The sequence below is a fragment of the Hoplias malabaricus genome, chromosome 6 (assembly GCF_029633855.1).
Source record: "Hoplias malabaricus isolate fHopMal1 chromosome 6, fHopMal1.hap1, whole genome shotgun sequence".
Classification (NCBI taxonomy): Eukaryota; Metazoa; Chordata; class Actinopteri; order Characiformes; family Erythrinidae; genus Hoplias; species Hoplias malabaricus.
This window is the reverse complement of record NC_089805.1, coordinates 31742875-31758722: the sequence shown is the minus strand read 5'-3', so window position 1 is coordinate 31758722 and position 15848 is coordinate 31742875. Positions and strand designations below refer to the sequence as shown.

Sequence of the window (15848 nt, the reverse complement as noted above, 5' to 3'; positions counted from 1 at the left end):
TGGGTGGGCTCTGGACTCACCTCGACCCTGAAATGGATAGGCAGTTGCAGAAAATGAATGAATTAAAAATATGTTGGGTGGTGTGTTCACAGCAGGGCTTCTTAATGGATAAGCGGTTACAGATAATGAATGAATGAATGAATGAATAAAAAATACCATAAAAAATGTACACATCTACTGTGAGGACTCCTCCATACGCTGAATCCCAAAAAATGAACATGTGTTAAACAATTTGTGTTTAGGCGAAGTTTTAGGGAAAGCGTTAGGCTAGCTGCAGTTACGGTGTTAATATAAATCCCCAGAAATGTAATGTAAATCTACCTGATGTCCCCAAATTTCCCTGAAACATACGTGTGTGGCTATGTGTGAAGGTAGTCTCTTCACACACCAGCAGAGGGCCTCAGTCCTCTATCAAACGCTCAGTCTCGGATAAAAGTTTAAGTTTTGCTTACGCATCTGTGCAGACGTCGCAGTTAAGCCGTGTGGTTGTATATTTTATATTCTGAGTTAGTGCTGAAATGTCATTCGGTGTTATGGAACTTTTTCCATTATCGAGGGGGAGTGTGTTGTTTTTTGCACAGGCACTGTGGAAGGCTGCAGTGCGGCGCTGAAGGACCACTAGGCCTCGGCCCTGCTGTCAGTTTTTGTCCGGAGTTGGGGGCTGCTCTGCTCTGTGGTCTCTGACCAAGCGGAGAGACGGCGACACCGGCGGAGGAGCCGTGAGATCCGACAGCTGTTTCTCAGAACTGTTTGGGAACTGAGAGTAAATAGGAGCTCCAGGGGCGCCCCACGGATAGGGAAAAACGCCTCGCCGGTAGAGAGGATCAGAGAGCCGGGGAGCGAAGCGGGAGAGGCGGGCTGGTCTGAGGTGATGGCGGCTTCGAGGGAGCAGAGGAGAGGCTGCAGGGCCCAGGCCAATCGCCAACAAGTTTAGCTTCAACCAAGAGCGTTATCGGAGACACAGTTACTGAGGCTCAAGACGCTTCTGCGGCTTATCCCTGAGCCTCCGTGCAGCTCACTCGCCGTAAAGCCCATTTTCCCGCTGTTTACTGCCGCTCACTTTAAACACCCGTTGTGTTGAACCACTTTTCTGTTTATTCCTACCTTTGAAACTTCTCAGAAGTTGTTTTATCTGTGTGTTTGACAAACGTTTTATATTGTAGCCGAAAAAAGAAAATTGTTCGGTGATATTTAGGCTACTTGAACTAATTTCTGTTCTGGGACCTTCGCCACCTACTCCCACTCTCTCTGTGAGAGACGCCGTTAGCCAAAGGACTGTTTTTGTTGTTGTCCACATTTCCTCCCCTGTAGTTGGAGCACACACGAACCCCGCTGTTCACCTCGGAGCGCCTCGGCAGCTCCGACCAGCTCTACAGCGATGGAGGAGAACGACAACATGGATTATTTTTACCAGCAAGTGATGCAAAAGGACGTGAGCCGGCGGCTGCAGGTCGGTCCGGAGCTCATCGACTACCTCCAGGACCCGCAGAGGTCCGTGGACGTGGAGCAAGACAAATCGCGGCTCGACAAGACCGTGGACGAGCTCACAGGCTGGGTCAACTCCAGTAACTACAAGGTGCCAACCTCTTACTGCTTTTTCCTCTGCTTGTTTCGCTCTCATGAATGTTTTTTAGGTGGAGTCTGAAGCAATGCTGTAACGGACTTATTAAAGTATGAGTTATTCTGGCGTATCCGTTACTAAAGACTGGCTACATTTGTTCGGAAATTACACCTCGTTTAAAGCTGTCAGTTACTTCTCGTTCCAGACTTTAAATCATTTGTAATAATGCACTTTCTAGGCTCCTGTACCAGGCTGCTCCACTGAATACTCCTCTTGTCGCTTTGACCTGAGGACACAAGAATAAATCTGTACTGCATTTGTAATTCCTGTATTTTCAAACATAAACTATCACATCTGTCAAAGTACAGTTTTTGTACTTCAGTTAACAAGCCCCAAGGCTTTATTTTGTGCCTCTAGGAAGGTTATGATTCAGGAATACGTGGCCCAGGCGTAGCCTGCATTGTTTTGTTGTGACCCTGCAGTCAGACACGGTGCATCTGGACCAAAGTCCTCAGTTAAATCTCATTCCAGTCCCTTAATCTTATGAAATAATGCACTTTCAAGGCTTCTAATCCTTGCAGCTCGTTAGGAAACGTTTTCTCAGAATGCTTCACTCAATGTATTCCTTTTTTTGTTACTCCAGTGTTAGGAAAGTAAAATACACGTGCATCTTATGTGTAAGGCCTGTGGTCTCCAATTTGATTGTATTCTAAAATATAAGGTTATTGGGTATTTTTAGGTCCTACGTTTACTTGGTTGTTATTTTTTGTGTAAATGGAAAATGTAGAGCATCTGTGTCCTGGTGTATTGGGGGAGGGGGTCATTGGGGTATTGTTCTGAGGCTAGATGACTCTGTGTGTTTTTAACAAGACATGCAGTCAATTCTCTTTTGTTTTTAATTCATGAAGATAACTAATGCGACAAAAATAGTAATTAATTTATTTATTTACTTTTATTTATCTGTGCACTGATGTTTGTCTGCTCCTTTTTTGCTGGAGCCAGTGTACATTATCACTGCATTAATAAGAATTTCTTAGCTAAACAGTGCTGGTAATTCACAGCTGTTGGTTTAAATGATCTATAGATGAGATGTCTATGGTTATTGAAGGGTCTTTTTCCCCACAGCTATAGATTGTGTGTTTAGAAAAACCAACATCGACTTCAGATGATTCATATAAAAATATGTAGTGAACTGTCAGTACATGCTTGTGTTTTATAGATAGAGTTATTGAAAGAGCATCATTTTAAACCACAATAATACAAATGGACTTTAATGAAGCTCCTTCTTTTAGTGTGTATTTTGAGACACACTTTCCTGACAAGTGTATTGAACGAATACAACTTGTGTACATTTAGAAAATAATAGGACTGGTCACACCTAGTTTTTCTGTACTAAAACTCAGTATTTTAAATGCCCTCTCCACCACCCATATTTATCCGTTAATGAAAACTGAGCTAACTCTGGCATTCAGCGTGCTGTGCTTCACTTTGAAATACTGTACAAAAGGTAAATGTTTCATAGTTTCTGATTTATGAGGGCTTTAAACTTAAGTTTGGATCTGGCTATATGCTGTATAAACAGTAAGCACTGCTGTGCATTGGAGGCCTATATTATTACTGTCCCACCATGAATCTCATTGTCCTTGCAAGAGGAGGCTGCAGTGCCTCTTTAACATCAAGCTCAAGCAGGTGTTTTTCTACCACAGGCGCTTTAAACGCTTACATTTTAATGTGCTGACAGAGTTCTCTGTGCAGTAGCATGAATTAAAGTTTAAAAGAGCTAAACGGACATTCTGCTGATTTATAGAAATCCTGTACATAACTTTAGACATAACCTAATTCATACTCCTTCTCTCATACTATCGAATAACCCCTTTTTACTGTGTAATTTTGTTTTCATTTATAACACCATTGGAAAATGCCAGCTGTGAATGTTACACAAGGAATGGACCAGTTTAAATGGTGCAGAATTATGTAAAAATACAAGCTGTGTTCCAAAGTTTAGGCTACGTCCAATGTCAAAAACCCTTCAAATACAGCATAGAAATGCAGCCTATGTTTGGAGCTATTTAAAGGGAGCAACCTATGTATGTTTCATGGCCCTCAGTTACCCACAATTCTAAAATTTAGTCAATATGCTTATTGGCACATTACAGTACTATATTTAGCATATGTTTTATTTAGCAGTATTTTATTTTGAATCCCAGTTTAAATTTTAAATCCTTAAGGTTGAAGTATGAATGTATAAGCAGACGCAGGCTGACTGCAGATTGTGAATAGTATTATCTTGCATGATAATATTAATAAGCAAACACATTTAACTTAGTCATGTTAGTGCTTCAAAGTAGATAAGACCTTACTGGTGACATCACGGTGCAGCCTCCTTAGTCCGTTCCATTTGTCTGACTTAGGTTACTAAGGAGTGTTCATAGGACATGTCCTACCCTGGCCACAGCCTAGGCTTTGTAATGCAGCTACAGTTACACAAACTGCTTCTCCAGTAAAGCTGTTATTATAGTGATACCATATTTGGAAATTTTATTGTACAGCAACGATATTAAATATGTTTAGGTATTTTGCTCTCCTGCCCACCTTTTTCTTTCTCAGGAATCTCTTTGGCTGCTTTGACTAAAATAGGTCATAACTGGAGCTCTTGGGATGTAGTGAATATTTGATTGTTTTTCTGGAATGTGGACTTCCATCCTGCACTGCCAAGAAACACACTGCAGCAATCCTACCAAAACCCTCAAATACACACACACACACACAGTCTTCCAGGTATAATGTGTCTACAGACACATCCAGAAAGACATCAGGAATGCTATTCACAGGAATTTCTCTTAGCATCTTAACAGCAAAGAGAGTTTCAGTATTGCTTTTTCAGGCTTCTCTGTGGTTCAGTTTACAGGGGTGTGTGTTTCAGCTGTGTGTGTATGTGTGTTTTTGCAAGAGAAGACAAGCTGTTGATGAGTCTGCATTCTCTATTGATGTCTTTTCTTTGCTTGATGTTAGGTTGCACTGCTGGGAATCGATATTGTGAGTGCGTTCGTCGATCGGATGAGTGAACGCTTCCGAGGATATGTAGGCACAGGTAAACTAATGTGTGTTACTCATGTATTCCCCTTTGTCTTGTATGCGCCATAAGTCACTAAAGCCCCTTTCGTATTCTGAACATGTGACATTGTTGGGTTTCTTTAACAGTAAAATACAGGCTTTACATTATACACATATTCTGCTTTTTAGCTGCTGCTTTACTCAACATGAAAAGCTAAGGCTTATTTAATTTCTGATTCATATACAGAAATCCCTCCTGTGACATAGGAAGGCTAAAAAAAACCTGTAAAACTACAAACTTCTTTGTCAGCACTGCTGCTGTTTTCTTTGGCTGAGAATCAGCAGTCCACACACTGTCCTCTAGAATCATACTCAAAATATTGTTGTGTCATATCCTCATGCAAAACTATATGACATCAGTAATGTATGTCGGTGTAGCTGGTAGTTTGTCAAGTACAACTGAGATTTATCTCTTCAGAAACATCCTGAAAAGGAGACATTTTAATCACAGCTGCCTCAGTTATGAAGGGGAATATCACAGTGACTCAGTACTCGTAAGATGACATAATCTTTATTTGAATGGCCCTCTCTCAGCTGTCTCAGCTCCCCTCCCTTTTATTTACCAAGGAAACCACTTGTTTTACTAGCAATAGAGCACCTCGTCAAATGCACATATGTTGCATACTTTCTCTCTAAAATCACTGACTACAAAAATGAGATAAGATACTTAATGTCTCTCTCTCTCTCTCTCTCTCTCTCTCTCTCTCTCTCTCTCTCTCTCTCTCTCTCTCTCTCTCTCTCTCTCTCTCTCTCTCTCTCTCTCAGTGGTCCCTGCATTAGTGGATCGTCTGGGTGATGGTAAAGATCAGGTTCGAGATCAGGCACAGACACTTATTCTTAAACTGATGGAACAGGCAGCCACTCCCATGGTAAATCAGTTTTTGTCTCTCATTATACTTTTCCTCACTGTCCCAACACAGTACTCTATGCAAATCATAAATCCTCTGCAGTGTACGTGTGCCTTAATTTCTCTCTCTGTAACCTGTGACAGTAATTCATGCAGCTATTTAGAAGTCCATCATCTATTTCTAACTTGTTAGTTCCTGTTTCAGTACATGCAGTGAATCATTTTTTTCTCTGTTTCTGTCTCTGTGCAGTATGTGTGGGAGAGGTTATTCCCTGGCTTTAAACACAAGAACTTCCGCAGTAGAGAGGGCCTGTGTTTGTGCCTGGTTGCCACACTCAATGCGTGAGTCCCCTGACACTCTCAGGCTGCATCCACACATACAAACTTGCTGTCTCTGATAGCACCACCAGGGGGTAGTACTCACCAAAACCCAGGGCATGTTACTTTTAATATATAAAAATATATTTTTATCTTAAACATATGCCATGTAGTAAGCTTTTTCCATTGTTATATTCAATATATGTATATAGTAGTGCAGTGTGATTATAGTTAAATGCTCAGAAAATCTGGAGCATATGCCCGCTCAAATCTGTATGTCCACTGCAAAATTAACAACCTGGCATCAGTTGTGGTGTTGAATGTAACTACCTACAAGCTGATGTAAAAATGTTGCTCAGCTAGACCAGATATCACAACCAAAAATTAGTCCTGCAACATTAAAATCATATTTGTTGCTGTGCCCTTTAATTGCAAGTGTTTCTATTAAAAGTAAATCATGGAAGTAGGTCTCTGTAGATTTCTCTAGACAAACAAACACACAGATATGTTTACTACCAAGGATATCTGCGCTGCCAGTGTGTTGTCTCATTGCAGCATTCGTCTTGGCCATAAAGGGCATAATGCAAATTATTTGCTTCCAGGGAGGCCACTTGGAATGAAAATTTGTAAATAATCTAAGTTTGGAGTAAAAGGAATTTTAGAATCACAGACAAACACGTATTTTTTCAAAGTTATTTTATCATCTTGCCCAAACAGAGAAGTGACTCCAGCTGAAGTTCACTCTCATTTTCACTTTTATATTCTTGCAGCTAGAGATGTACTGACAAATTGTGTACTAATGCCACAACATGACATTTATGATAAATATATCTGCACAGTGCAATATTTTTAAGCAATTATGGGCTTATTGTTTTGATATCATTTTGCATTTCTCCTTTAAGCTTTGCAAACTAGACACATGGAGTACCTAAGTTAAAATCACAGAACATATGGCTTACATACATGGGTCTAGGGATTTTATTTAGACAAGAGATCTATTCATGTAATCTCACGGACTTGGGTAGAGTGTAGATTTTGAGGATTTGGGATAAGGCAGTGTAATAAAGTTGCAGTATTTGTAATTATATTGAAGATATCAACATTCTACTCTAGCTCTTTTTTGACCCCCCCCCCCAACACACATCTGCTTTTTATCTATTGAATGGCTGACACCAATTTTGTACATAGTATATTGTAAGAGTTGAAGCTCTTGTGTTAGACACAGTCTTGCACACATTGCCGCATTGTCACTCTGAGATGTTGTCATGACAGGAGTCCTACAGGCTGAGGTAATCCTCTTACCTGTGGGCTTCACTCTCACAATAGTCACGTTAAGACAGTGATTCTTTGTTTACCATTACAAGGTGCTCAGAAAAAGGCATGCAGAAATGTGCCTTGTGTTGTAACCCATTATTGTGTTGCTATAGTATATCATCCATAGCGGGATTCCTCCTTGGTTCCGTCATTGAAGTGTGAACATTAGCGTGTTTAATTTGTATTTGTGCATTCTAGAATGTGCTTAATCTTAAATAGAAACGTACTGCAAAAGCACACTGAATCACCTCAGTCTTTGCAATGAGCATGATGTGGACCTGGGGCCATGAACACAAAAAAAAACAAAAAACATATTTTATTTATTTGAAGTGACCAGTGAACCTATATGATGTGAGGGAAAATGTGTACTGTGATTTGCTTTGTACCATTCTTAACCATCTAATTATACAGACACTTCAAAATCAGTGGACATTCATCACGTGCTATTTAAAAATATTTTTTTTTTTTTTACCTTTCTGTTCTGAAACAATTATTGTAAGTCCGTTTCTCTCTTTCAGGTATGGTGCTCAGCCATTGAGTCTGAGTAAATTTGTGCCTCTTTTGTGCACACTAACAGGAGACCAGAACCCCCAAGTATGTATTTAATTTTTTTATTGATCTTTGCATTCTTTATACTGTTTGTGGTTGTGAAGAGCAGACCAATGTAGAGACTCTGCTAGTTCAACAAGTTACACACAAAAGTTGTGGGTATGGTAAGGGTATAGTGTAGGAAGAGCTCATGCTGGGGAACAACATCCCATAAACTTAGCGAGAGTGAGTGCTGGTTTCTGGCATGTGGGAGGCTTGTTGAAGATGTTAAGTAATAAAAAGAGGGGCAGATGGAAGGGGCTCGAGAATGAGAGAGCACATCACTACTCTCCAGATAATGCATTCAGTAGGGTTATTTGGAGTGAGTAAGGCATTTGGCATGGTTGCATGTGCTGCATATGTTTGTAATGCATATGTTTGATGGTTGGTTGAATTTGGTTGAAAGTGTTGTGTACCTTCCAGGTCCGGGAGACTGCCATATCAACACTAGTGGAGGTGTATCGACATGTGGGAGAGCGAGTAAGAGCAGACTTGGGCAAGAGAGGACTTCCAGCTGCACGGTCAGTATACTTGTGTTTTCTTTTCATTTCAGTCTTTCTCTTACTGTGTCTATAACTTTTTGCCTATCAAATATGGGCACACAGTTGCCTTGTGATATTGATAAATTAGTGTTGCTACAACTTATCGATATAATGAATAAACATTTGTTAGAGTTATTTAGTTACCAACAAATACTATTATGAATCAGTTTGTCTATTTTTTTATTCTGTAGCAACACTGATAAATATTTATTCCATTTATCAGTCTGGGCATGTGCAGCGGTTCTGATTGGACAGTATAGTTAACAAATACAGAGTTTGCAAATATGGGCATCCTCCTCTAAATATTCAAGTCTACTATATATATATATATATATATATATATATATATATATATATATATATATATATATATATATATATATATATATATATATATATATATATATATATATATATATGGTTGTTTTTATTTCTTCATTGAGACATTTCCACACCACAAGGGAGCAGGAGGGTAGTGCTAATAGTCCCTCTATGCGCTCCTAACGATTCAACTTTCAAACTGTGGCCTTTGGAGGACTAAAACTAGACAATAAAAATGGCATTGACTAGCAGAGTTTACATTGATTCATTGTCTGGAATCGCTTATCCAATTCAGGGTTGTAGTGACTCAGGAGCCTGTCTGGACTCTAGCAGAATTTACAGAAAGAGATCATTTTTTGGGCTTGTTAATGAAAGACAATGACATCTCTTGCTCTAAACTGCTGTTTATTACAATCTATGCTGATCTTGAAAGAACGTTATTATTATATATTATACATGCAATACTTTGTTAAAACATTTATTGCAGCATTTCAATGAAATGTAATGAACAATGCACTTTATAAATAAAAAAAAATGATAAACCCAAATTTCCAAACAGCACATGAACACATTTCATGATGCAATATTCATTTAAAATGTGTATATATATATTTCTGTGATTGCTCGTACAGGTTCAAGCGGTGCATCTCTTTCTTTCAACTTCGTTGTCTTGTCAAGTCTAATGTCGCTGTACTATTATAATTGTTTTACATATACAACCACACATGTTCTAACATGCGCTCAGCAAAGTTAATTTATTTTTGATTTGGTCAACAGCTTCTTATTTTGAGCAGTGAGGCATGTTAGAAACATGAAGGGAATGTTTGAAAATATTCTGTACTAGAGGACTGATATCAACACAATTGTGATGAGACTTGGATGTGGGTTTCCGCACCTGTTAAATTAATTAATATGTGGATGTTGTTTAGATATTACTTACTGTACATTTTAAGGGAATTCTTCTGTATTCTGGAGAGATCCAGTAATGCCAGGACGATTCTCTGACTGGCTGCGACTCTTCTGAGCGTTCTGACTGCTGGTGTGTTTTGTTTGTGCCTCGTCATTTTCCCTGTGGAATTCTGTTGCATCACATCATACTGATATGACTATATCTGATTACTCAGGGCTTGAGAGGAGGGTGGATAACCCTAGGCGTGTTTGTGTGTCGCCTATTACTGGCTTCAAGGGTCCTGTGTGAGTGTAAGAGTGTCTGACGGAGAGAGGGTTATAGAGAAATGGAGAGAGAGGATGTATTTTGTTGACATGGTTACAGACTGAAAGGCAGGCCTGTGGAACGCGTCAGTCAAAACAAGTGAGGCAGCCTGAGGGGCAGCTGAAGCAGGGTGAAGGAGGGGAAGGACAGCATGGAGAGAGTAGGGAATAGAAGAGAGCCAGTAGGTTTGTCTGCATATGCTTGATATTTGTGAGAATTTATGTTCTCTGCATGCCAGAAAAGTATGACAAATGTGTGAGAGTTATGGCTGAGTAGTTTGGTGAAAATACACGTTTGATGTTTTGAGCAAATTTCAGGGTGTGATTTATATAGAAATTCTGAAAGATCATGGATTTTCCTCCAACAAAAAGAACAGCACAACTATTTATTTGTTTGATGCCTAATGCTGAATATATTGTAAACTTTCAGTTTACAAGCTCTGTGTTGTCAGGTTAAATTTCCCCACTTAGCACTGGTTAAGAGAGCACTGAATAATCTAGCATTATTGCTCTTGAAGTTTGAGGAGCTTAGGAGAAAACAAGGATAAAGTTCTTTTTTATTTTCCAAAATTAAGATGAGGTAGGTGCAAGCATAGCATTACTCAGAGTATTAGAGGAGTTCTTGAAGTTTACAAAGCTGGTAATACCAACATGCGTGTGTGGTTTGAGGGGGAGGGGCAGGCTCAGTCGTCTTGTCTCTGAGCAGCTGAGCTCTAGCCCCTCCCACTGCTGTCTGTTCCAAGCAAGAGGTTATGTAAAGGGGAACAGAATCCCTAGGCTGTCACACACACACACACATACTGCCATGCAGTTCTCTGCCCTGTGCTCACACACACACATGCATGGTAATTTGTAGGAATTAACAGTCTTTCCAAACCTCCTCGGACACAAAAGGAAGCTAAAGATGTCTGTGCAGGTGGGTGGGATTAATGCTCTGTCTCTCGTTCTGCTGTCTCTCCTGCTTTCCTTCAGGATTCCTTTGCTTTTTCGTGCTCGTTAAGCTTGTTCCTTTCTTCTAATATCTATTTTTTTCTATCCCTCTATAAAGCTTCATGTCTTCTTTCTGTGTTGTTGCACCATTTTGGACACAAAGGGGAAGAATTGTACGTTGGCTGCAGTAAAAAAGGGAGAGACGGGAACTGTGTGCACACGTTTCTGCGTATGTGAAAATAACATGGCTGATCCGTCTAGACTGAGATAATTTAAGATACATAGCCCTTTAGTACACACACACACACACACACATATATATATAATCCAATACATTATTTATGTGTATTACTATATGCACATTGTTAGTAGAAACTTACACTATCCTGACTTTTTTGTCTGTGGTTTGAGTTTTGTATCATGCATTAGCATGCATTATCTTTGTGTTTCTCTTTAAAGCTATAGGTAGCTTTTATAGTTTGCAGTTCCTTGCAGAATCTTAATTGTCAGCATCTCTGCTTTCTTCCAAACCCTGCCTGTTAGACCTTGGGTTTGTACATTTGACAGTAGGCATTTTCTCGATACATACTCTTGCATTTTAAATTATGTCAGCTTTACGTTTTGAGATAAGGTTAGAATATTTATTCATATTTTTTTGCATCGTTAAGGATATCAGATTAAATAAACATCCAAATGTGATCTTATCAGTCTTAATTCATATCTCAGATTAATGGGAAGAGCTGTGATGATTCCTGTGAAATGTTTAAGCATGTTTCAGCCCAGTAGACTCATTATCTGATTTATAAAAAAAAAAAAAAAAAATCCTAACATTTCTTCATACACCTAATAAGCAGTGTGTAAAAGTGTTTTTCAGTTATTTTAATAATACATATTTTTTATTATTAATAATTTTTTAATAAATGAATTGAATGCAACAGTCTCCTATATTATATGCAATAATGTGATATGCCATAATCTTCTAATTTTCAAATGTGTATTAAAAAAAAAAAAAAACAGCATGTTGCAAAGCAGCTTTTAAATTTTACGTACTAGTTTTCCAGAAACTACAAAACACTTGGTAGATTGTATGTATATATTAAGTATATAAAACTAATATTTTAAAGTATTTAATAAAATATCCTCAAAATATCTGGAAAAAGCACCATCATATACGTTGGACAGCATGAAAATTTAATGACTGTAGTGGCCAAAAGTAACATGGTTATAAGCTTTATCACAATTCTTAAAATGTCATGAAAACTTAAAGCACTGTAATAAGTTTTTGTTATGTTTTATAAATGATTTATATTGAACAACACAAACAATAATTAGTAGCCTTATGTACTTATTTAAGTAAGTTTAAACAACAAAACCTACGTAAACATTAAGCTCTCCGCACTCATGTTTTTTTGTTTGTTTTGTAAAGCTGTAAAAGTCATCATGTGAGATTAAGGTGGTAATCATTGTGGTAGGTTATATGATTAACGCATAATCAGCATTTGTAACTTCAATTTTGTTTTTGTGGAAATACATCTGCTTTAAGGCAAATTTGAGGTCCCTTTTTAAGAGGCTTGATTAGTTCAAAAGGCTACTAGAGCCCAGAGGAAAATGTGTTTGAATATAAACCGTTTAAGGCGCCATGGCAGAATCAAGCTCTGTTTAAGGTGGAAAGATACTTGGAGCAACTTCACAATTTAATGTGGGGGAAAAGCACTTGAATATTATTACACCATGAGCTGCTGCACCATTTAAAGTCGAACAGAGCATAAACTGGCACATTTCTACAGCCACACTGAACGGCATGTGTTTACAAGATGATCAGCTATGTTAACCCATAGCTTACTTTTCTCTCTTCTCCGGCCATCCTGATTTCACATTACCTGGTTTCGAGGGACCTTGACAAGTGAAATTAGGATGGGGAGATGAGATTGGGCACAACACCATAGGTCTGTCACTGTGCCATGTTCCCCTAAAACAAAACAAATCCACGATGTGCCTGGGAGACTGTTCCTAACTTGAGTTTTTCAAACTGCTGTGAAAACCACTAGTTTTGTAGTTGCATTTTCTTTGCAGAATGTGAGTGTGCTTTTTAAAAATGAGGATGGCAGTAATGTGAATGTATTCACTAATGTTGCCCCTTTTTTCTGGGAGGTATGTTTGAGACTGCTAGTGTTGCATGTGAGAGAAAGGTGTTGTGCTAATCTGGAATTACCTTCTGCCAGTCAGCTTTGTCACTGTTAGAACGTAGAATCCCACTTCAAATATCTATGTTGGCACCAGCTATAAGTGACTTGTTCTGCCCTGCAGGGTGTATTAAGCAGTTCTTCCAGATCAAATTTTGGATAATTATTGTTTTTATAGTGAGTTTTCATTGTGCTCTCACAGGGCAGCTGAAGGATTTCATCAGTTTCTTTTGCGAAATTATTGTTTGGGTATAATGTGTTGTCCTAGCAGAAACAAATTTATAATACATGGAATACAGCTGTTGATCTCGTAGAGCAGTCTGGAGGGTGCTGTGAGTTGAGAATCAGACATAATGAGGTTTTGTGTGTAGTTTTTTACTGCTTGGTCTGTCAGTAAGGGATTCCAAGAAGAGCAGTGTCCTGTTTTGCTGCTGTGAAGAGCCACAGCATGTCTTTATATCTCAGAAGAAACATTCTGTTATGACAAAATATTTGTAGAATCATTTTTTTGAACAATGATTTGGAAGTGTTTTTTGTGAATGTACTGTGTGCATCAAATCTTGCACACAGGCAGCAAAGTATCAGCTGTTATTTCACTTTTGTCTGTTTGGGTATTGCCTGTGGGGTTTGTTATTTTGCCTTAACACAGACACTCTACTGTGTCTTTGTGATGTCTTTTTGCATTTTCGATGTCCCTCTCCTGTGCAGCACAGTTTCTCCCAGCTTGAAGATATCAGAATGCAAATGTAATCAGTGCATTGTTTAAATTATTCTGCATTTTTGTTGATGTCTTTAATGAGTGAGATTTTTCTAGCTACTGTATTTTGATCCAGGAATATCTTTGGTTCATTTCGCATTCTGTAACTTAATCTTACTTGACATCATAGTTTTTCCAACAAGCCCTCTTTAAATGACACGACTGTGTTTAAATATATCATTGCATTTATTGCATGGTCTTCTCATGAGCCATATGTGACTCTGATGGATATTCAGTACATTGATTTTTCCCTCAAACTTCAATTTAGACTGTGTGAATAATATTTCATGACTGGTTCCTAGTCTGTGTGAAATGGACTTGTCTTTGAGCTAGCTAAGGGTGTTTGCTGGATATGGGATATTGGAGGATGATGTGAGATGGAGAGGTATCAGGGTATTAATGATATTTTTTTACTGATTGACACCAAGAGCCAAGTTACTAGTTTTAATTATATTTTCCAAATTAGATTTTGTTTGTCAACCATTAATTTGATATGTATGGAACATAGCTAATATAATCATTAGAGCATTTTCAATAGATAGATTTTCTATCAAATTAGGAATACAGAGATATTGAGTTAAATGCATCAGAATAAATGATAAGTATACTTGTTACACTTTTTAATGCTTTTATCACAGTGTCTGTTCTCTGAACAGCTTTTAAAAGTATTTAAATCTATTTTGTTTTCATCTGTTGAACTTGTGTGGGTTGTAGGGTTGATGACAGTAATACAGTACACTTTAATCTTTGTTTTCTTGTGGAATTGGTTAGTTTGTTTGTGACAGTTAAATTTTAGATGTAGCACATCATTCAGAAACAACTGTGATATAATCTTGGTCTGTCACTATGATATTGACACCTGTTCTGTTTGATTTACAGGTTACAGACTATTTTGAGCCGGTTTGATGAAGTGTTGAATTCTGGGAACATGGCTCTCAGCCTCAGTCAAGGTAAGGCAGCATTGACATTATTGGTAGTTGCCAATTGGTCTTATTCTCTGGTTAAGGTCATGTTAATCACATGATTTTACACCTCATTAAAAGAGAATGTTTAGTTTTACGTACAAGTCAGCATTTCTTTTTACCTGTGAAATCAGTAGCTAAAAACTTTTATTAAACTAGATTTATTGAAATTTGGTTTTGTGGGTTTTTCTGTGGGTACTTTTGTGTTTCATGGTGCTTTTTTTTCTAATAAGTGATGTCCTGGACTAGGTATCAGTATTGAAAACGTATTGGCAGAATATGATCTGGAAGATATCTGATGGCACAAAGAGAATAAATTATTTAATCCTGCAACAAATATACTCTGAAATAGCACACATCCCTAATGTGTAATGTGTTGATTCTAGCTGTGTACTTTTTCCTGTGGGGTTGTAGATTGTTTGAAAAGCATGAGCATGATAGTTTACTTATGTATATTTTTTTGTTGCTGGAATCCAATTTAAAATTAGCAAATATTTTTTAAAAGACAAAATAACTTCATATTTTATATATATATATATATATTTTAACGATATGGTTTTCTATATTGATCAATCTCTATATTTATCGTGATATTAACATTTTGTCACACTGTGACAAAGGACATGCTTCTAAAAATATAGACTGAATACCCCAGATTTTCATTACAACATATATATGCACACATAGTATGCATATTACTCAAATTCACACGGAAAGATTTCACAGGAACAATAACATTTCCTTACCTCATAAAAGTAATAATATATTTGTCTTATGTTATGAAAACATTCTTAGGGCATTACCACCTCAAGCGTTTAAAGAAGCAGAAATCATGGCTGATTTTTGGCTTTATATATATATATATATATATATATATATATATAATATAATATAAAATTGGCATCTGCCGATTTAAATGGAGTGAAAATTAATCAAAGGAATTAAAGCCGAAAAATAATTGTATTCCAAACTCATCAATTTTTCCTCATCAATGACAAAACCACTGCTTCTCGAAGCCTGAAGAGCCCACAAGAACGCTCACACAAAGTTAGCAAAGCAGCGCTTACCTTAGATAGTACCATTCAAAACGAGACTAAATCTGAGTCTCTCCGTCAAACCGATCGTGAGTAATCCTCTTGTTTGTGTCAAGAGTACTGGCCAAAAAATAGTACACATTTTCAAAAAATAATTAAAAAATG

General features: G+C 37.8%; 1 protein-coding gene across 4 annotated transcripts in view; it reads left to right on the top strand.

Moving 5' to 3' along the window:
- The first annotated feature begins 507 nt into the window (after window positions 1–507).
- Window positions 508–15848, top strand: part of clasp2 (cytoplasmic linker associated protein 2) — a 47429-nt gene continuing 32088 nt past the window's right edge. For 2 of the 4 annotated variants that reach the window (XM_066674055.1, XM_066674056.1), the window contains exons 1-7: window positions 508–1576; window positions 4574–4652; window positions 5441–5544; window positions 5773–5864; window positions 7673–7748; window positions 8166–8263; window positions 14567–14637. In XM_066674055.1, coding sequence (XP_066530152.1) covers window positions 1379–1576; window positions 4574–4652; window positions 5441–5544; window positions 5773–5864; window positions 7673–7748; window positions 8166–8263; window positions 14567–14637 — 718 coding nt within the window. In that variant the 5' untranslated portion in view covers window positions 508–1378. The remainder of the gene's footprint in view (window positions 1577–4573; window positions 4653–5440; window positions 5545–5772; window positions 5865–7672; window positions 7749–8165; window positions 8264–14566; window positions 14638–15848) is intronic. The other 2 variants (XM_066674058.1, XM_066674057.1) reach the window with 2 other exon arrangements.